The sequence below is a fragment of the Sminthopsis crassicaudata genome, chromosome 3, assembly GCF_048593235.1.
Source record: "Sminthopsis crassicaudata isolate SCR6 chromosome 3, ASM4859323v1, whole genome shotgun sequence".
NCBI classification, from domain to species: Eukaryota; Metazoa; Chordata; class Mammalia; order Dasyuromorphia; family Dasyuridae; genus Sminthopsis; species Sminthopsis crassicaudata.
This window is the reverse complement of record NC_133619.1, coordinates 154,748,339-154,771,556: the sequence shown is the minus strand read 5'-3', so window position 1 is coordinate 154,771,556 and position 23,218 is coordinate 154,748,339. Positions and strand designations below refer to the sequence as shown.

General features: G+C 32.4%; 1 protein-coding gene across 7 annotated transcripts in view; it reads left to right on the top strand.

The window, feature by feature from the left end:
- The window catches only part of NALCN (sodium leak channel, non-selective), a 518,736-nt gene that overhangs the window by 219,186 nt on the left and 276,332 nt on the right, over nt 1–23,218 (top strand). For 6 of the 7 annotated variants that reach the window (XM_074299466.1, XM_074299463.1, XM_074299460.1 and 3 more), the window contains 3 exons: nt 12,327–12,469; nt 12,592–12,696; nt 20,435–20,521. In XM_074299466.1, coding sequence (XP_074155567.1) covers nt 12,383–12,469; nt 12,592–12,696; nt 20,435–20,521 — 279 coding nt within the window. In that variant the 5' untranslated portion in view covers nt 12,327–12,382. The remainder of the gene's footprint in view (nt 1–12,326; nt 12,470–12,591; nt 12,697–20,434; nt 20,522–23,218) is intronic. The other variant, XM_074299465.1, reaches the window with a different exon arrangement.

Genomic DNA, 23,218 nt, shown 5'->3' with positions numbered 1-23,218 from the left:
AACTCTGAAGTCAGGAGGACCTGAGTTCAAATCTCCTCTCAGACACCTGACATATTTTAGCTGTGTGACCCTGGGCAAGTTACTTAAAAACAAAAAAACAAAAAACCTTTCTATTTGGAAAAAAAAAACTGCTGGGAAAATTGGAAAGGAAGTATGGCAGAAACTAAGCATTGACCCATACCTAACATCATATACCAAGGTAAGGTCGAAATGGGTTCATGATCTAGACATAAAGAATTATACTATAAACAAATTAAAGAAACATAGGAGAGTTTACCTCTCAGATCTGTGGAAGAGGAAGAAATTTGTGACCAAAGAAGAACAAAAGATCATTATTGATTACAAAATAAATTATTTTGATTATATTAAATTATAAAGTTTTTACACAAACAAAAGTAATGGAGATAAGATTAGAAGGGAAGCAATAAATTGGGAAAATATTTTTACATTCACAGGTTCTGATAAAGGCCTTATTTCTAAAATATATAGAGAATTAATTCAAATTTATAAGAATTCAAGCCATTCTCCAATTGATTAATGGTCAAATATGAATAATTTTCAAATGAAGAAATTGAAAATATTTGTAACCACATGAAAAGGTGCTCCAAATCACTATTCATCAGAGAAAGGCAAATTAAGACAACTCTGTGTTAATATTAGAGTTTCTATGAGCTCAACATCATACAGTATTCTGAGAAGCAGAATTTGAACTCTTCCGAACTCTTGGATCATCTCTCTCTCTCTCTCTCTCTCTCTCTCTCTCTCTCTCTCTCTCTCTCTCTCTCTCTCTCTCTCTCTCTCTCTCTCTGTCTCTGTCTTTTAGAGTCACTCTTAAAATCATGCAATAATCACTTTTGTCTTAGACCATTGTACCTCTTAATAAAGTTCCTTATTCATATTTTATACTTTTTTCTTTTTCTTTTTTTAAATAAGATATGTTTAATGAGGTCTTATAAACATATTCATTATTTATTTCCAGTTCATTATAATAATGTTCTTGTTGCTCTTTGAGATCCTATGGACCATATTGTTCCTGAGGTTCTCTTGGGAAGGGTAGTGGAGTGGTTTGCAATTTCCTTTTCCCCTGAATTAAGACAAAGAGATGGTCACATAACTACTAAGTGTCTCAGACTTCATTTGCTCTCAGGTCTTCTGGCCTCCAGGTTTGCTGACTTAATTAGCACTTCAACATAAACAGTTCTATAAATATTAATTATCTTCCTTGATTTGCCTTGGTGGCACAAGGATTTATTTTTTACTTAAGATATATTTAGTTAATATTTTACTTTTCCATAATTTTCCATAATTGCATGTAAAACATTTTTGACATTCACTTTTTAAATTGTGAAAGAAAATATATTAAAATCCATGAAAATAAAGAAAAAATGTAAAAATTATGCCTCAATTTGCATTCACACTCCATTGGGTTTTTTTACCCCCTGGAAATGGGTAGCATTTTTTTACATAAGTCCTTCAGAATTTCCTTGGTTCATTGTAAAATAGCTAAGTCATTTACAGTTGATCATTATATAATATTGCTGTAACTAGAAAGTAAATAGAAAGATCTTCTGGTTCTGCTCATTTCACTTTCCATCAGTTTATATGTTTTTCCAGCTATTTTTTGAGAATATCCTGCTCATTATTTCGTATAGTACAATAGTCTTCCATCACAGTCTATTCCATAACTTGTTCAACCTTTTTTCATTGATGGCTTTCCCCACAATTTCCAATTCTTTGCCACAAGAAAAGAGCTGCTTTCATTTTTTTTGTTTGTTTTGATATCTGTTTGTCTCTATTTATCTTTTCTCTTTTTATGTCTTTGGAACATAGCTCTAGTAGTTCTATTATTGGATCAAAGGAAAATTGTTAATTGGTCTCAGCTACCACCCCATCCCCCACAAAAAATTCTTGGAAAAGAGCTAAAATAAATTTCAAGAGTTAAGAAAAAAAATTGGGAAAAAAACATAAGACTAATCCAAGAAATATTTTTTTAAATCAGTAGATTTATAAAGGAGCTACACAAAATGAAGAAAATAATGCCTTAACAGAATAGGCCAAATAAAAAAAGGCATAAAAATTCAGTGAAGAGGAGAAACCCTTAAAAAAGCAGAACTGGCCAAATGGAAAAAAATATACATAGATAAAAATTTCACTGAAGATAATTCCTTTAAAAAAATTGGTCAAATAAAAAAGAGGCACAAAAATTCACTGAACAAAAGAACTATGAAAAACAGAACTCACTAAGTAGAAAAGGATAGACAAAAGTTCACTGAAGAAAATAATTCCTTAAAATTATAATTGGGCAATGCAAGCTAATGACTCCATGATATATCAAGAAGCCATAAGATATTTCTAAATGAAAACATAGAAGAAAATGTGAAATATCTCATTGGAAAAATTGATTTAGAAAATAGATTAAGGAATGATAATTCGTGAAAGCAATCACCATTTGATTAGTTGCCCCACTCCTTGACAATCTATGCTTTAGAGATCCTGAAGTCTTCTCTGTAGCAGCTGATTCAGTCTCCAAGGCCCAGTGTTACTTTGCTGGGATGAAGTTTGCAATACACTATCTATGCTCCACTCTCATCCCATGAGACTTCCTACTGACTTTCTTAAGTTGTCTTGGGTTGGAAAATCATTTTACTTCATCTGAAGTAGATACTGCTATTCCAGAATTTATTTCAAGGTATTTTTAAAAGTTATTTGGAAATGAATTTGGGAGAGTTTAGGCAAATGCCTGCCTTTTCTTCACTATTATGGCTCCATCCTATTCTCTATTCCTTCTTCAATCTATCCTTTATTCAATTTCCAAATAAATATTCTTTAGGCAGGTGTCTAACTTATCATTTCACAGCTCTAGAAACTTTAGAGGCTCCTGATTGTCTCTAGAATGAAATATAAACTGCTCACAACTTAAACACTTCTATCCACAGCCTTGCTATACTAAAATTCAAAGCTTTTCTGCTTGTTCTTCTTTGCATACAACAATTGATCTTCTACCATTATGCCTTTATACAAATTGTTCTGTTGTGTCCTTGCCGATCCCCATCTTTTGAAACTACTTGCTTTCTTTATAGTTCATTTCAAGTGCTGTCTCCTATAAGAAGCCTTTTCTAATACCCCTGTTTGTTTATACTCCATGTCCTAAAATTACTTGGTATCATTTTATAAATATTTTCTATTTTTTGAATGTGTGTATTTGATGTTTCTAACTAGTGGGGTATAAATTCAGAGTACTTGCAAGCAGAACTGATTTTAATTTACTTGAGTTGTATAACTACATTCTGATTAAATCACAGTATATAAAATGTATTTCTATGTTGATCATGTAAACCACAAACTGAGAATTATCAGTATTATGATACAACTTACAGAACTGGTAATTCATTTCTACAGCACTGGTGTCTTAGTTTCTAGCCTTTATAATTCTGTAAAGATTAATTAACTATTGGATCCAGGAGGGCTAGTAGTAGAGAGGTAATTGTCTCAAGCAACATTGATACTAGAAAGAATCACAAGAAACATTTTCCTGCAACTTTCTGGGATCCTATTCCCTTGCTTCAAATTTTTAAATAGTTATTTCTTACTCATCCTGTAAAACAAAATAAATAAATTAAAAATTTTAATGCTTGTCATACCAATTCCTCCATGTATTTTGGGCATGTAAGAACAGATGAATGAAGTTTCTAATAGTAAACATCTCAAAGCTAAAATTTGGTGGAAGATTCATGTCTGCTCTCAAAAAATTTCAATGAAAATATTTCAAAAAAGTTAGTGTTTTCAAAAGCATGAGATATTAGTTTCTTTTAGAACAGAAAAGTGTTGTTTTGTCACATCATAAACTTATTTTTACTTAATTTGAATTTATTGAATTATCATGGGAAATTTAGGATTTCATTCCTGTGAATTATCTTTCAACCAATAATGATCTCAATCTCTCTGTCTTAAGCAGATGGCTTAATAAATTACTGTGATATAAAAAGAAAAAAAAAGTCCATCACCTGGTGAACAGCCTTATGGTGAAGATACTCTCTGATTTTCTGTTGCATGATAGAATCTGCCAGAACTTGCTTTTTTCTGGCATAGCAGAATATAGAGAAACAAAGATCTCTTTCATGTCACAAAGAACCTCTCCTAATATGTAATATATTAATTTCATTGTTTTAAAGGGAAAAAAAGTTTTACACATTCATGGTATTCTTCTGTACTGGCTACTAAACTATCTTTGCATTTATCTCGATCTAACAACCACAAATACAGAACAGCATTTTCAAACAATATTAACTGTTAGAATAATTTTAATTAGAGCCATATTTAAGCATCTATTGTCAAGTTTAATAAATCTTTGTTTGAACTGAAGTGTTCTTACTTAATTATATCATTCCTGCTTCACAGTAAGAGGTCTTCTTAAATTTCATAAGTATGTGTGAATTGTTTTTTTTTTTTCCATTTCTCATTGTGAATGTCATGAAGAAAAATATAATGACAGCTTTCTAGTAGGACATGTCTTGCCATCTATTAAAAAACAAACAAATTAAAAACCAGGGAAAACTATGTTTTTAATATGTCCCTGATCTACTAGTTTAATAACCTAGTCACTCAAAAAGTCAAATATGGGTAATTTTACTCTCTATAAAAATAGCCTGGTAATTTGTAATTATTGTTTCCATTTTTATATATTAAACAAACAATTCAAAAATGGTACCAAGAATTGAAGTCAAGTTCACTGTCCTACAAATCTGTTTCAGGCACTATTTTTTATCTTCCTTCCATAACCTCTTTTTTAAAAAGAGGGACATTTGCCCTTTTCCAATCTATTGATACTTCTCTCATTCTTTATGATCTTTCCATTATTGACAATAATTCAGGAATCACAATTTGAGTGCCTGTTAGGATTCTTACAAGGTACTTATGTATTTAGTTCACACCTTTAAAGGAGTTCACCCACTGGTCCACACATTAGGTTCACACCTTTAGAGAGCATATAAAAGCCCACTCTCTGGGAGGGGATTCAGAATCAGGATTCAGTGAAGGAGAGAACTTCAGGGACTTTGGGAGATTCAGAACTAGGATTGACTTCTGGGAGATTCACAACACAGAAGCCCACAATCCCACTCTTGAAGGTGGAGTTGATTCATTCCCACCTCTACTTCCTGCTGGCTGGAGACATTGGGAGGATGAGAGGCTGGAGGCTGAAGGACAAACCTTTGGATTTGGAGACATTTGGACAAGAGCTCTCGGGGAATCAAAGAGAGAGGAAGGCCTCCAGGAAACTAGCCTAGCTCCAAGTGAAGGAGATAAGATTTAGAAGACAGTAAAGGACTTTATCTCCTGGCTGGATTTGGGATCATTGAACTGAACTGAAACTAAGGCTGCTCCCAGCAGCTCCCAAAGAAATCCTGCTCCCAGAGAAAGGTTATAATTTAGAGAAAAAGAACATTACAAGTACCTGAAAATTTGTTTGTCTTGGCCATATTGAATTTATATAGGGCACCTTAGAGCAACCTTTTTACTTTTCTTGCCTATCAATTATTAGCAATCTATGTTTTGTTCTTTCTAATTCTAAGGTAATTCTCTTTGGTAGAAAAGAGAAACAAAGTAAGAACATCTTTGACTTTTTTCTATTGTCATTGGTCATCATTGCATCAATCCTTCTGAATAAATAGGACAAAATAACAATACTTTCTTTTAGTCTTAGATTTCCACAGCACCCACTGGCTTTTTGGGGCTTTAGTAATCCTGACACTGTTCTTAAAGAAGTATGCCCCTGATTTATTTCTCCACTGTTACCTGTCTATGACTTCTGTCTTCTCCCTTGTTGTCTATTCCCTACACCAAGTGCTTTTTAAAGTTTCAAAGAAATGGACAACATGGCAGTTTTCTTCAGGTGAATTAAGTGGTCATTCTTTTTAAAATTTTAATAAGGATCATGACCCAGCACTGCAGGAGCACCCTAAAAGAGACTAGGGTGTCTGGAGTACAATGAGAAAGTATAGATGCCCATTAGCCTGGAGATATAAATTCTCTGGGGAAGTCATTGCAGAGCCCACTGAGAGAAAACAGAAAGTCAGTCCTTGACCTAACAACCTTTTTTGACCAATCTACTAAATTACTGGACCATGTATTTCCCTTTGTTATCTCCCAGGAAGAGAAGATTCCTATAGAAGGCCATGCTGATGGCTGTAAAAGGGCAGGGATAGATGTGATGTTGCATGGGAGAGTGTTAAATCAGCTTCTTTTTTTTTTTTTCTTCCAACTCCTTTTGAGTATGAGACCATACACTACTTAGCAATTAGATAACAGCCTAGGAAAGCACTTTGCTACACTTCAAGAGAGAGAAAAGGAAGTTTACAAATATGTGGCATGACTAAGCAATACTGGAACATACAGGTTTTTACATTAGAAAATTTGTATTTATTCAAATTGGAGCTCAAGGCTTGGACCACCATCTGGTGGCTTACCCAGATATAGCAACTCATTTTACTATTGCAGTATGCCTCAGTGCAAATGTAAAGTGAGTACTCCTGTGAGTGGGACATATTACACTGTACATGTTTATAGACATTTGCAGCTATTTAAAAACACACACACAATATTTTTAATTTTTTTCTCATTTATTTTGTTTTCTCATTTATTCTTTATCCATTACAATAATAGCTAGCTTCATGGACAGTTTTCTCTTTCATCTTTAAAAAATTTGTTTGGATTTGGAAGAATACAGTCAAATGTACGCTTACTAGATTTGATGAGGTATACTCCATCCCTGGTCAGGAGTCTGTTATTTCCTTAGTTAAGAAATTCAAATTTTATTCTCAGGTACCATATTCTTAGGCCAGGGGATCTTGCCTATATTAATGCTTGTCTTTTATAATTTGTCTTAAGCAACAAACAGAACCATAATTAGGAAATTTTCAGATCAGCTCTCTGATTAACACAAATCTTTGACACAAGAATTATCTTTAACTATAAAATATCTGCATTTGAAAAGAAAATTGCCTGTAGTGAAATTTAGCGTGGTTAGTCTTTTTTTTTTTTTTTTTTTTTTTTTTTAATTTTATTAGTTATCTGTTGATTTACTGGAAATTCTACTTACCCTATCTTCTTGGTAGAAGAAATATGGTACCCCCCATAAGGAATTAGCTTCTGAGAAGATAAGCCATAAATTCAGTAATTTGCAAATGTCCTAAATTGAATGAACCATATTTGTCTGTGTGTCCTGTGTGTGTGTCTGTGAGAGAGAAAGAGAGACAGAGAGAGAGAGAAAGAGAGACACAAAGAGAGAAAGAGAGACACAGAGAGAGAGAGAGTGAGAGGGAGAGGGGGAAGGAGAGGGAGAGGGAGAAGGACAAAAGAGAAGAGAAGAGAAGAGAAAGGAGAGAAGGAGAGGGAGGAAGAGGGAGTTAAAAGTATTTTAGTTGTAGAAGTCAAGGTTGAGGGACTGGATTGGGTTTTTTTTTTTTTTTTTTTTTTTTTTTTTTTTTTTTTTTTTTGTGGAGAGGCGCTCATGAATAAGGAAATGGGATTAGGTTTATTTACAATTCATAATACTGTTTCATGCTATAGTAGATAGAGTGATAGTTCTGGAGGCATGAACACCTGAGTACAAATTTGACCTCAGACACTAGCTGTGTGATTTTGGATAGGGCCTTTAATTCTGTTTTGTCTGTTTCTCATCTATAAAATGAACTAGAGAAGAAAATGCAAGCCACTTCAGTATCTTTGTCAAGAAAACCCCAAATCATCATGAAGAATTTGACATAACTGAAATTATTTAACAACAGCCAATACTTCCTAAGTCACATAATATAAAAAAGTACCAATAATACTCCATTAAATGATATAGAATAGATTGTATCACTTCTATGTCTTAGTAGATGTTTAATGACTAAATCCTCAATCACAAAACAAATGAAAAACAAACAAACAAAAACATATGGACAGCCTTCAGCTGAAATTCCAGATACTCATGCTATTTTCACACTATTACCAGAAACCTTTTGACTTTGTAGTATTCGGTAGAGTCTGTGTTCCACTGGCATAGTCCTTAGACCCCCAACATTCCATTATGCTCTACCATTAGAAAAGGAAAGTATGAATGTGTCCAAAACTATATTTTATTAAATAATTTGGGAGTATTAATCTAATTTATTGACTAACAAATTATACAAGAGTAGACTAACAAAGGTAAGGAGAAAAATAAAAATAATTAGCTCTGATGCCTTAAGCAAGTTATTTTTTGTTCCTTCAGATAGATCATCCTTTATTAAAAGGGTAAGGACTAAAGCCCCTTCTTGTTCTAATGTTTTATGATTCTGTAATATGGCCAATAACAAAATGTAATTCATAGTTCAGACTCAAGGATGAATTGGCCTTCTTGGATTTATTTTAAAATGTTTTATTAATATTTCAAGCAGAAATATGCATTTGTAGATGTAAGAATTACATTGAGCCAATCCTCTGGTTGCAAGCTGTTATTGTCGTCATTTGGTCATTAGGCAGGGTATTTGTTAAGTTGTGATTAATTATTTCAGGATATTAAGGATCAAATGTAGCATTGGGTGGGATGTGACTTCTTCCTATGTTTAGACAATTTATAGGCTTATCCTCTTATTTTCACTTTTTCTTTGTGTCTATCAAAGTTATTTTATTAAGTGTTAGGATGAAAATATGAGAACTAAAATTTTAGATATCAGGAGATTAATTTTTTTAAGAGACAGGCCTCTGCCAAATAGAAAATATGTTAGTAAATGGGAAAGTTAGAAGACCATGATTATTTGCTTCTTCTTCCTGCCATATTCTTGGATAGTCATTGCAAAGTATGATTGAGAATACCCTTTGGGTAAGAAAAGATATATTATTTTGCCTTTTGAAACTTGGGGTTATTTGTTTCCTGTCACAGACATCACCAGATTGGTAGAATCTTGCTCAAATGCTCCAAGATATGGCTAAAAATTTCAGTGGAAATTTATGACCTCCTTAGTTCCATCTAACAAGGATGATGATTTTAAAAGGAAGTGTCTGGAGGCATAGACTGATTAGAGTTCATGGCTAGGAAAAAGTAATTACTTGAAGGTTAACACAAAGGACAAAACCATCAATTGAGAAGAAATTTGAAAAAAAAATAGGATGTTATAATATTATAATGCCACCAATGTGAGCTCCTCCTAATTTCCAAGACTTTCTTATAACTTTCAGGTTTCAGATAAGGATACCTTCTTCTTATTAGGGCTACACTTCCCCATATAAATAGAGGGCAGGTCACTCTCCCTTTCCATCATTTCTAACATCTTTGGACATCTATATATCTACATCTTTAATCTCTCATTTTAAATGCCTGGGAGTGTCTAAGAACTGTGCATCATTGACACTTCAGTGACTCATTTGTAAATCACTGGAGAAAGAAGCATCCTGAGATGCATAGTACATGCAGATCTGACTGTCACTTCAGAAACTTCATTGGCTGCCTTTTGCATCTTTGTTTCACTCATTTCAGTTGTGTCCAGCTCTTCATGACCCCATTTGAGGTTTTATTGGCAAAGATACTGGATTGATTTGCCATTTCCTCCTGTTTATTTTACAGATGAAGAAACAGGGTGAAAAGACTTGTCCAGGGTCACCTAGCAATTAAGAGTCTGAAATCAAATTTGAACTCAGGAAGATTCTTCATCTTGATTTCAGACCTTGACCTCTATCCACTGTGCCACCAAGCTATCCCTATTGCACTAGCACAAATTACACATTTCTTGCTTGGCATTATATAATATGCTTCAGATATTACCTCATTCTAACTTTTCAGCCTGATTTCCCCTTTCTTCCCCTTCATGTGCTTTAGATTATTTTTATTTCAATCAACTTCCCATTTCGTGTTTTTTTGTAAATAACATTCCATAGCTTCCTCTTATGCTTTCATACAGGCTGTTTTCATTTTTCCTCTTAGAATCTCTAATTTCATTCAAGACTCCATTCATGTGCTAGCTGTTACACAAAGGCTTTCCTTATCCCTGTCAATTATTAGTGCTGTCCTCCCAATTTGCTTTATTTATATTTCCTATTTACTTATCTGTAAAAATGATATTTCTTTGACAAAGAATTAATTATTTTGGAAGGAAATTTAAATATGTCACTCTAGTATTCATAGGACTGGAAGATTATCTCATTTAATATCCATCTATGGCTTGAATTCTTTATTTGGTTCCTCAAAACACTCTTAAAACACTTAAATATTTCCAATGAATAGGAACTCCCTGCATGAGTATGCTTTTAAAATGTATATCTTAACCACAGAAAGGTCTATTTTATATTAAGCCAAAATATGCCTCTGCCAAGGCATTATTTCCAATTCTACTCTCTAGAGATAGTTCCTCAAATATTTTATCTTCATAATATGTGGTTGATAGATTCTTCATCATTTTAGTTCCCAACATGTCATGTCCCTATCAATTTCTTTCAAGTGTGTATCATACTAATTACTAGATGTCCAAATTGAAAGTGTTTGGATGAGTCAATCTAAACCCATCACCATTCATAGAAAATCAGCCTCCAAATTAGTTTGAGTTAAAAACATTTTCTGAACATTTTATCAGTGGTCAAAGATTGCAAAAATTGCATGGACCTATTAATCTAGTGATTGTTTACAAACTTCATTGAATGGATTTTGCATCTATATTAAATACTGTGTTGAATGTAGTTACTAAGACAAATGGACTGATTTCATTTTTATCTTTTTTTTTTTTTTTTCTGATTTGCTCACCCTATATCATGGAGGCTAATAGTATGAGTAATAAAACATACCACATAACTATGCTTCTGAGTAATGTGGAATCCCCTAATTAAACCAACTAGAAAAGTTGAGATGGGATAGAATAATTTTTTAAACAAGTAGCTATTAATATCTTCTGGATCCATTGAACTCTAAACTTCTTGACAAGATTATTTCACTTTTTATCTTGGTATTCTGAATACTAGCACAATGAGTTCTTTGCAAAGTAGGGGTTGTGTAAATTTCTTGAATTGAATTGAATTGAGTTGACACCTTGCCCCCAAAACAAGAATGGAAATCTGGTAACACCGTGGACCTCAGCTGTTTTTATTTCTAATATAAATTTTCAATTTTTAGCAGAAAATAAGCAGTTTGTAAATAAAACTTTTTCTATGCAGACCAATACTATTTTGACCTAGAGAATAGTAACAATTACCTTAGATGGAAATGAACTACTTTTATTTGTTATATCCAATTTTATTTGTTTTATAAAGCCGCAATTATATAGAAAATTATTTTGCTAGTGGGTATAATTTGTTTTTCTTCTATCATTTTGTTTTAACCTTACATGTGGGCTTACCCAAGGATTTAGTTTCTTACATGCTATTATAGTCTATTTGTCCTTATGCCTGTATGTGTTCTTTTTTCAACTTTTAATCTTTATCATAGTCATTCAAACAAAATCTTTTTTTTCCCCTCAAATTATTTTGCTTAGAGATTATCTGGGAAACAGTTTTCTGGACAATTTATTAAAAAAAATACAAACCCCAAAGGAAATCAGAATAGTGAAAAACATTAGTTAAATTCAACTTAAACAATTTGAGGTTCTTTTATTTTCCAAGTAAGCCCTAAGGCTTCTTGATGTCTGGAAATTTTGTTTTGTCTACAGAGTCAATAATATGTTTAAAATTAATTCACCTGTTTATCTTTTAACTCTTCCTGCTGAGAAGAAGGATTTGGAGCAGGATAATTTTGTCAGAAAATGTGAAATATAATTAGATACTTGACTAGTTCATACTTTGGTATTCAGTAAAGACTTGACAAACCAAACATGGCTTTGGTGATATTCATTTGAAGTTGCCCAGATAGATTCATCTTTCTAAAATACTGCTTCAAATAGAAAGCACATTTTTAAAATGTATTTCATATGTAACACATTCTATTTTTTTTTTGTTTCATAGATGTCAAGGATACATGCAAAAATATAGTCTTTTGAACCAGAAGTATTAAGACCTCTTTGTAGCTTGTTATTGCTTTACTTCACTTTCATGGTATCCTTCTGTTAACATTATGCCAAAAAGATGGCTTCTTGCTGTCTTTATATTGCCTTTGAATTATCTCTTTGTGAACAAAATACCTAGAATTTCATTGCTTACATGGCAGGAATACTTATTCATAGTTTTAAGAATCAAACCCAATAAAGTATCATCTAAAACATAATCCTTCTGGGAGAACTTTTTTCACTAAAAAAAGGAAGGTAAGCAATAGTGGTTGTTTTTTTCTGAGAAAAAAAAAAATTTCATCTAAAAAAGAAACACAATGTGTTTCCCTTTTCTATTAACAGGTACAAGTATTTTTACTGTGTATGAAGCTGCCTCTCAAGAAGGCTGGGTATTCCTTATGTATCGAGCAATTGACAGCTTTCCACGATGGCGCTCTTACTTCTATTTCATCACCTTAATATTTTTTCTTGCTTGGCTTGTTAAGGTATTGTATACTTTATTACGATAAATCTGTCGGACATACAAATTGAAATTCTGCTAGAATTCCTCCATCTCTGCTGAATCTTATGCTAAGTCTGGTTCATATGTCTATTTTCTCCCCTTCAGAATGTATTTATTGCCGTCATTATTGAAACATTTGCAGAAATAAGGGTGCAGTTCCAACAGATGTGGGGATCCAGGAGCAGCACTACTTCAACAGCTACAACACAGGTAAAGCATTGGCAACATTTTAATTGAGTCTAAGAAAATTAATTTTGACAAATGTCAATTATGTGAAATATGCAGTTAATTTAGCATTTTTAAAAAGCTACAGATTTCACCCATGTAAATAGCATATCAGTTGAAGCAAAATATAACGATTGTTTGACTTAGTGGAATTTATTCATTAATTTCTAGGTCAAGTTATATGTAAATTTTAGGGTCAGTCTCCTTGTCATGATCCTTTTCCAAGTTTAACTGGAGGTCAGGACCTTATATTTTAGATTAAAAAAATATATATAGTTTTGGGTATATGTTCCCAAGTTTTCCAGTTAAATAAAATTTACTCTTGTTTTTGCCCCCATATTGAAACTTTAGGAACCCAAGTTGATATAGCAGCCCTGTGAAGCATATCAATAAATCACGTGGGATATTAAAAATCAAGATTCACATTCTTATATTCAGCCCCCCTGTATTGCGTGGGATCAGAAAACTTCTTTCTTATGTTTCTTTGATCAGAAGACACTATAAGAGCCAAGAACTGGAAAAGCTTCTTAGAAATTTTATGCTCATCTCATGTATAGTTTCTTTAATGATCGCTGATTTACACTTGGGACACATGAATATGTAAAACTATATAATGATAAAAATAACTATATTTTATATGGTTTAAGGTTTATAACATTCTTAAAGGTATATGCTATTATTATAATACTCTTTTCATAAATGAAGAAATTAAGGCAGACAGTTATGAAATGAGTTGCCCAGGGTCACATAAGTTGTTCCTGAAAGTGTTTTGAAGTCATCTCTTTCTGACTAGTTCCATATTTCTCTCCCTTATTCTATGTATCTGGAAGAAAAGGAAAATACGTCCCCTCTAAAAATATAACAAAGACTTATTCTCCTCCCAAATTCAATCCCTTGCTTTCTGTAGATAGCTTTTCATAGGGTCTTCTTTATGTTTACCAAAAGCTTCCATTTAATAAAGCTTCCATTTACCTTAGATCTAAAAATAATCACTGGTGGTTATATATATGGTATTACAAGTTTTGTGAAATGGCATATATGAGCTCATTTGAACCTCAGAAAAAACTTTTGAGGTTAATATTGTTATTATTCCAATTTTACAGATGAGTAAACTAAGACTCAGGAAAAAAAATGTGATATGCCTAGCTAGTAAATTATCTAAACTGGGATTTAAGTCCCACTTTAAATCCAGTGATTTATCCATTATACTTGATTGCCTCTTTGTTAAAACCAATAGTTTTGGGCTAGGTCTTTTTTTTCAGGTGGACAGAAAGGAGCAAACCTAGAAATTATGTCATCTCCTAAATGAAGGAGAAGGCAATAGAGAACTTTTTTTTGGTTTTTCCTTATTTTTTTGCACCGTGTTTGTGTGTATATGTGTGTGTGAAAGAGAGAGAAACAGTGAGAGAGAGAGATACTGAGAGACACAGAGAGAAAGATGCAGAGAGAGAGAGTTTATGAAAATGTGAAAAATATAGTAATAAAATAAGTAGTACTCCAAGGAACTATTATTTCTTATCTTGAATTATAAAATGCATTTATTTGAGAGAATCAAAGATGCCTGTTTTTGTCAAAAATCCAAGGCACTTTTTTTCCCTTGAAATATTTCATATATCTTACAAAAGATAAGCTATTAAACACTATTTATTTAAGTGCAAAAGCATTTATGTGTGCAATTCTCATTTGACTTTTACATAGAACTTTTAAAATTTATACATGGGCTATAATATAAAATGAAAAATAACTGCCTAATTAAATTTAAGAAAGTAAATAACATCCATCAATTTCAAGGTAAGAAGTTAAGAATGTATAATGTTCAGTCCTAATCAATTTCTACTATGAAGTTTTAAATAGGTTCCAGTTAAGTCCTAGAATTGCTATTGGAACTAGATAAGCCACGATCTAAGAGCTGTCAATATTTTTCCTGCATGTAATAAGAAACAAATTTCAGTAATATTATAGTATGAAGCTGCACATGGATCTTACATTCAAATGTATCTAAGAGATTTTCTAAAATGCTACATAAACAATTGTTTAATCAACTATAATATAAGGTAAATACTATAATTAGAAATCAACTATTACCTAAAAGCATCTTTGGGTGTAGTTTTTTTTTGTTGTTGTTGTTGTTTGTTTGTTTGTTTTTTTTCAATTTGAAATCATTACCTAACATCAATTTGCCTTGAAAAGTAAAGGAAAGAGGCCAGAGCTGGATCAAATAATTTTGTGGCAAAAAGGTAGAGAAAGATGATAAATCAGTTGGAAAACATCATGAAATTCAACAGAGGAAATAATACAAAAATTTGCAGGAAATCTAGATGAAGAAAAAAAGCTACTGCTGTGGATCTTGTTGCTAAGCAACAGAAATACATTTATTTCCGCCTCTTACCAAAACACTATTTACACTGCCTAGCAACCAGTCCATCCTTCCCTCCTACCTCCTTAGGAGTAGCATGGGAAGCGGCCTTAATCTTCACTATAAGATGTAGCATAGAAAGAGCTGCATTTCTTTTAAATTTATTACATCTGTGATCTTTGCAGGGAAAAATAAAATTTATGCATGAACCCCACTCACCGGAATTAATATTCCTTTTGATAACAGTCAAAATTTATGCTCATACTAAGTCATAAAGAAATCTATGATAAAAAAACAAACAAACATGAGAATGATGGGGGTTATCTACAAACCCAAAATTGTTTAAAAATGGACGGTGGCTTTCTTCTTCTCTTATAACTCTTTGAATTTAAAATATCCCTAAAGGAAAGCTTTATGCAAGCTTAAAAAAGGAACCTATCATTTGGCCATCATATTCATAACTTTCTCTATTAGAGACTTGTGAGGGTTTGGGAGAAACAAATTACATATTTGTTGGACAAAGAGGGAGACTGAGACACTCTAATGTGTCAGCTTAGATGTAATTGGCTCCAGTGTTCACTGCTGGAGGCAAAAATAGTGACTATTTAAAAATAGTAAAATAGGGGCAGCTATGTGGCTCATTGTATAGAGCACCAGTCCTGAAGTCAGGAGGACCTGAATTCAAATGACACTTCCTAGCTTTGTGACCCTAAGCAAGTCACTTGACCCCAAGTGCCTCAGCAAAAAACAAAACAAAACAAAACAAACAAAAAACCCAGTAAAACAGCCATTTTTCATCCATATTCTCACAATCAAATGCCTGAAGTCTTCTAAAGTCAATGATTTAACAAAAAAACTTATGGAAGGTCACAAAACAAACAACTTAGAACGAGGTAGAAAAGTATTTTTAAAAACTTGATTAGTGAACAGAAGTGATAAAGTTTTCTAGTGAAATGAAAAGAGTGAGAATGCTTGATTAATATCCAGCAGAGATACAGAGAAAATGCACAGAAATGATAGGCAACTCTATAAGGAGAAAATATCCTTATAGGTGTAGACCTAATGTCAAAATGATTCTCTGTAATAGGACAACCTCCTTCTTATATCCAGAGTATCCACATGGTATATACACAGTTCAATGAAATGCTTGGTACCTGCCCAGTGGGATCGACAACTGGACTCAGAAACAGACTGATAGCCATAAAACATTCTTCAAGTCACACTATTTATTCAAATGAATGAGTTACTACAACCTCTGCAGTTAACACGTAGATGCTTTTGCTAGCAATAATTAAGCAGATTCTTGGTAAGAATAAGGACTCTGATGCTTCTGTGGACCTGATAGATACTGTTCAGTGTTTTGTAACATTTTATAAGATGTAGATTCAAACCCTCTGCTCAGTATTAATTGAGAGCAAATCACTGAATTTATTTATCTGTAAAATAAAACTATCTATACCTATTACACAAAGTATTTGTGAAGCTCAAAGTAAATAATATAGTGTACATTTGCTAAATTTAAAAAGAGCTATATTATATTTGTTATTATCTTCTCTAGTTTTTAAAATAAAGTTTGTTCTACCTCTGATCCTGTGCTTCTCTAGCTAGTAACGCCTCTGTACTTAATATCTGGCTTGGCATATAAAAAGACATATGATGGATGTAGGGAAGTTTTTAGCAGGTTAATCAGTGTTAGTACATGCAATATTTTCCACTAATGGAAAAGAACATAGGAATTAAAGGTTAGATTATATCAGAGACTGATGAGAACTGATATTGAAAGTCTTAGAGTGGAAGGGACAAGAAATAAAAGAATGAAAGCAGAGAAGGTAAAATAAATTATTTTTATTAGTCCTACCATTCTTAACAAGAGAACTTTAAAATGCTGTTATCAAGATATTAAAAGATGTAAGGTGATTTCTATACCCTGTACTATTTTGTTCAACTTCTCTATAAATAGATAATAATATTAGAAAAAGAAAACTGTACCCCTCTACTGAAAGAAATATGTGTATCACTTCAAGTTTTAAGACACAAAGCTTATTCTAAAAATTAAAGTTAATAACAATTTAAAAGATACTGGTTTGCACATGAAAATATATTAGAAATGTAAATTTGAAAAGTACTTAAATATGTATTACAAAGTATACATTATGCCATAATATGTGATTTCAATATATGAATATACATACATATGTATCTGCATATGCATATGTATGTATATATGCATATTATGTGTGTCTATATATATATATATATATACACAAACATATATATGAAAAATATTTGAAATCACTTTAGTCTGTGCAGTGACAAGGTCCTTCAAAGCATGTGTTATGAGAGGGCACTAAGTTGTAATAAGGAATCATAACAACAGAATAATACGTCAGTCATGTAAAGTTATAAATGAGATTATATTTAGGAAAGATGAGTCACTGAATATATTATTTAATGATGAAATTGAACTGTACATCCACCCTCAGCAGCTTTTATGACTAATGACTATATTCAGTTTCAAGATTTCTAACATTTAAGACTTGAAACATATATATATACATACACATATATATGTATATATACACACATACTTACACAACACACTTTTTTTGGGGGGTTTCCTGTTATAAATAAACTAAAATATTTACCCGGTATTTTTCCACATTCCCTATTTTATTTGGTATTTTCCTCTACAAGTAATCGTTCTGTACCATACCTATGTAAAGTGTTCTATTGTTTTTTCCCATTTATACACCGAATACCACCCCTTTGTTAGTTCCTAAATAGCTTTGAATTCCTTCATCCATAACTATGAATCCCTAGAAAATTTAGCCCTTTATGTCTAGGAGATTTTACAAGTATTAATCCTTATAAGGTTAAAGTTAATGTTTCTAATTCAGGAAAAGTATTTCATTAGTCAAAAGCAATATTGGTTATGGCATGGGTTTGGGAAATTACAGCAAAAATTTTAAAGCAAAAAACACTTTTAATGACTAGGTTATTGATAGATAGTATAGATATCATCAATAAGCAATTACCTCTTTTGGTTCCATATTATTTAAAAAGCTAATTTGATCACTTTACTTTTGTAACAAACCTGTTTCTTAAGAGAAGTGTTATGTAGGGGTAGGAGAAAGAATAGAAATATTCATTTAATTAGTACCTACTATGGGTCAGCAAATGTGCTAAGTACTTTTTACAAATATTATCTCATTTAACCCTCACAAAAATCCTGCAAAGTAGGTGCTATTATTACCTTCATTTAATTGAAAAAAACTGAGGCAAATAGAGGTTGTGTTTTGCCCAAGGTCTCACAGCTAGTAAGTGTCAGAAAAAGAATTTGAGCTCAGGCTTTCCTTATTCCAATCCCAGTTTTCTGTCTATGTTGCAATCAACCACTTCTAATAACAGTTCCCCTTAGAGAATTCCTAGAAGCTAACAGGATCTCCACCTATGCTCGAGGCCTGCTTTCAAAGAGTTATTGAAGAAACTGCACTTAGATAACCTTAGAAAAAGTACAGTCATTTCTGCCCCAGATGATCAAAACCTCAATCTTGATTCAAAAGACTAGACAGAAACTGAACACATTTGCATGTCCTTTCCATCATTTCAAACAAAGAAGTGACCTTGGCAGCATACTTTTACTGATGATTAAATTGATTTATTTGATTTTTGTCCAATGGAAAAATTAATTTAACAGAGAAAATTAGTCTGCTGCTGATCAAAGGAAATACATGCCCCAGGGATCTTGGGGCCATGATAAGAGAACACAGGATATATCAACAGAGAGTTTTTTGCACATGACTGACAGAATTGATTTGGCCTTTTGTCCTTAGGTGGAAATTCAAGTTTTTTTTAATGACTTTGAAGAAAGCGATTTCAAGTCAGTTTTTATGTCTCAGAATAAGACTTAAAGAGTTATGGAAGAATGGATTGTTCATGATTCTTTCCTTGATTATAACTTGTAAATTGACTCTTTTTCTATTAAAAGATATGTATCCAATGCCTGGACAAATTGAATTAACTGTGTTCCTGACATGTAAATAATCACTATAGTTATATTGTGTCTACACACACACACACACACACACACACGTACACACACACACACACACACACACACACACACACACGCATGCGCTTTTGAGCACACAAATACACAGACCAAGCTATTCTTTTGAGGTCCAGATAATCTCTGAATTTTGTCAGTCACACTTTATAACTTCTGTAACAACTATTTGGCTTTCAAGAGATGATCTACTATCAAAAGTTTGTTATGCCTCATGATTATTATGGAATCTTACATCTTTTTATATTTCTTTTATTTCTCCATCACTGAATAAAAAGGTAGTTCAACACAAGGATGTAAGTGCATAAGGCAGAAAATTTTTACATTTTTAAATGGTTGTCTGCAATATAGATTGTATTATATTAACTATTTTGATTATAAAGAACCTTTGGTTAAAAAATAGAAATTCTTATTTCATGAAAAAATTGAGAGGAGAAAATATTGGTGGAAACGTTGTTATAAATAGGAAATATTTTTTTCTATCAGATACCTCTTTAAAAAGTGAAATATTTGTTAGATGAAGCAGTTGATGAGCTGTTTTTGACCATGACCTCTAAAATGAGTAAGATTGCATTTGAGATTCAATGTGCTTCTTGAGAAGTAAGAGATATGAATCTCTGGCATTGAGAAACAGCAATTAAGATGAGTTAGCCCCTTTTTGGCATACTTTGAATAATTTTCCTTTTTTTTACTGGTAGCAGTATCAATTTCCTACCTTAAGATCAGCTTCTGTGCCTAATATCTCCCCAAAGAGACCTTATACTTGTTCTGTACTTTATTTCAGTAGGGAAGAGTTAGTAGGAAATTTGTGACAACTACATTTCTTTGGCATTGTACTATAAGTGTATCACGTTAAATGAATGGGAATGTTCAATTTGATTTATTTATCCTTAGCTAATTTCTGTATTAGCATGATATAGTTATAATCATGAACTTTATATGTGATAACTAAAATATTTTTTTTTCTCATTGATTTAAAATAATATGGGAAGGGGGCATCTAGGTGACCTAGTGGATAGAGCACTAGCCTTGAATTCAGGAGGACCCGAGTTCAAATTTGGTCTCAGACACTTTACACTTCCTAGCTGTGTGACCTTGGGCAAGTCATTTAACCTCAGGGGAAAATAAAATAAACTAATATGGGAAGCTTTAAATGATAAGCAATATTAGGATGAATATTTACATATTCATAAATTTCCAAAGCACAAAACTACATATATGTAAAAATAGATTCTTGACTTTGTCATTTTTAACAAGTAATGCAATTGCATTTCTCCTCTATCTTTTATTTTTCCCTGAAGATGTTTCATGAAGATGCTGCTGGAGGATGGCAGCTGGTAGCTGTGGATGTCAACAAACCACAGGGCAGAGCTCCAGCTTGCTTACAGGTATAGCTCAATACTATTTCTATAAAATCATCCAAGGTTGTTAACTTTAATAAAAACATAAAATTTTATAGTTCTTGAACTTTAGAGTATCAATACTTACTAGCTAGCTAATCATATTCATCTCTTTGTGATCCTATTTGGGTTTTTCTTGGTATAGATATTGAAGGGGTACACTGTTTCTTTCTCCAGCTTATTTTACAGGTGAGAAAACTGAGGCAAAGAAAGTGAAGTGATTTTCCCAAGGTCTTATAGCGAGGAAGTGTTTGAGGCCAGACTTGAACTCAGGAAGAGAAGTTTTCCTTTTTCCAGACTCAATACTATATCCATTGTGCTATTTTAGCTGCCTTACCTAATTAACTATGCAATTCTTAACACTTGTTACATAGTAATGAAAAGCCAAAATGGTTTTCATTTAAATTGCTAAATTAAAATTTTATGATGAGGTGGGAGGAGTTAGATATAAAGATCTTAACATTTCCAAAAACATTTCAGAATGTATATATATACACACATGTATACAATGTGTGGATGAGGATGAGGAGAGAAAAAGAGATGCAATTTGTGTTTTAAGAATTAATCACTAAGATACTAATACACTGTTGTCAGAATTGCGAACTGAGCAACCATTTTGAAATGTTAGAATTATACTCATAGAGTTACAAAACTGAGTTTACCCTTTGTTCCAGCAAGACCACTAGAACATATACTTCCAAAGGTGAACAAAGAGGGAAAAAGAACCTAGTATGTTCCAAAATCTTTATAGTAGCTTTCTTTGTGGCATCAAAGAACTGGAAATTGAGGGAATGTCCATCAATTGGGAAATGGCTATTTAAGTTGTGCTATATTATTGTGATGGAATATTACTGTGATGCAAAAAAACACAGTGATTTTTAGAAAAATCCTGGAAAGACTTGCATGAAATAATGAAAGGTGAAATGAGCAGGACCAAGAGAATGATGTATATAATAACAGCAATATTGTGTGCAGAATCACTGTGATCAACCAAGTGGTTTTGAGTACTATAAATACTCAAATCAACTGCCAGTTTCCTATGAAGGAAAATGCTATCTACATCCAGAGGGGGGAAAATGCTAATAAACAGAAATACAATTTTATATACAATTATAAATCTGTGCCACATGATATATTTCTGTAGTATGAAAGAGAAAAGGAGATAGTTTGAAAGTTAAAATATAACCAAAACCAAAAGCAATTGTGGATAAGTGACTTGCCAAGGGTCTCATGACTAGTAAGAGTCTGCAGCTGGATTTGAATTCAAGTCTTCCCTTAGGATCAGGGCTCTATCTACTGGGCTTTCTAGTTGCCCCCTCAAATTTTTAAAAAGAATTAATAATGCTCCTTTATATTCATATAACAATTTGTGGTTTTCATAGTATTTTAAAGGGTTCTCCTCTTGGAACATTGTGGTATCTCTCTAATGCAAGTAGGGCATGTATTATCCTTATTCTACAAATAAAAACTGAAACTCAAAAAGCTTAAACAAATTCACACAGATTTTAAGTTACTAAGTTCGAATTAGGGCTCAGATATTCTGACTTTGTCCTCTGCATTACTCACACAAAACAATTCCATGTTTTGAAAGAATATGTCAGTAAAACAAATAACTGTAGCAGTAAAAAAGATATAAAATTGAGTATTATCAACTTGAGGAAACCTATGTTGATCAAAATAATCTTTGTTTTTTGAAAGACAGATTAATAGATTCCTGAGAAATGCAATTTGAAGTAGTATATATATATATATATATATATATATATATATATATATATATATATATATATATATATATATATATATATATATATATATGTATATATATTTACATGATTTATGCATATATACATTTTATTTTAGTGGAATTATCAGTACTTGGAAAAGGGCAGATGAAAGAGCACAAAAGTCACTTTTAGTAAGTATTAATACTGAAAGTTATTGAAGATTCTATACAATGGAGTTACCATTTGAGAACTTTAATATAAGTAGAGAAATAGACTAGGTAGGTAGATTTTGGGGAGGTTAAGTTTAGGGTAGAGACTAGGAAAAAACTTATAGTAGAGAAATATAAAAGATACTCTTTGGAAATGGTAAAAAAAAAAAGAAGGAAAGCGATTCAGGAGAGGTCTTTCTGGGAAGAAATAACAAGACTTGACAGTATAATACATTTTGTGCTGGAAGATAGTGAGAAGTGAAATATTACATGGTTGTGAGACTAGTGAACTCTTCACACTAGAAAACAGAGATGGTACTTTAGGAAGGCTGGATTTAGTATAATTGTTATTTTTCAATGTTTGTTCAGAGCAGATTTTGGGCAGGGACTCTTTTCTCTCTTTATGTGTCCCCAGTGCTTAGCACAGTGCCTCTGATATGTAATTTGATGCTAACACTCATTGGCTTCAGTCATGTTGTGTCCAACTTGTATGACCCTATTTGAGGTTTTCTTGAAAAAGATACTCGGTACCATTTCCTTCTCCAGCTTATTTTGCAGATGAGAAAATTGGGGCAAGCATGTTTAGACGATTTGTCCAGAATAATAAAATTAATAAGAATCTGAGGCCAGATTTAAACTCAGGAAGATGAGTCTTCCTGACTCCAAATCCAGCACATGAGACAATGTTTGGCACATAGTAGGCACCTAATAAATGTTTGTTGCATTGATTTCCTCAATTCCATTCCCCT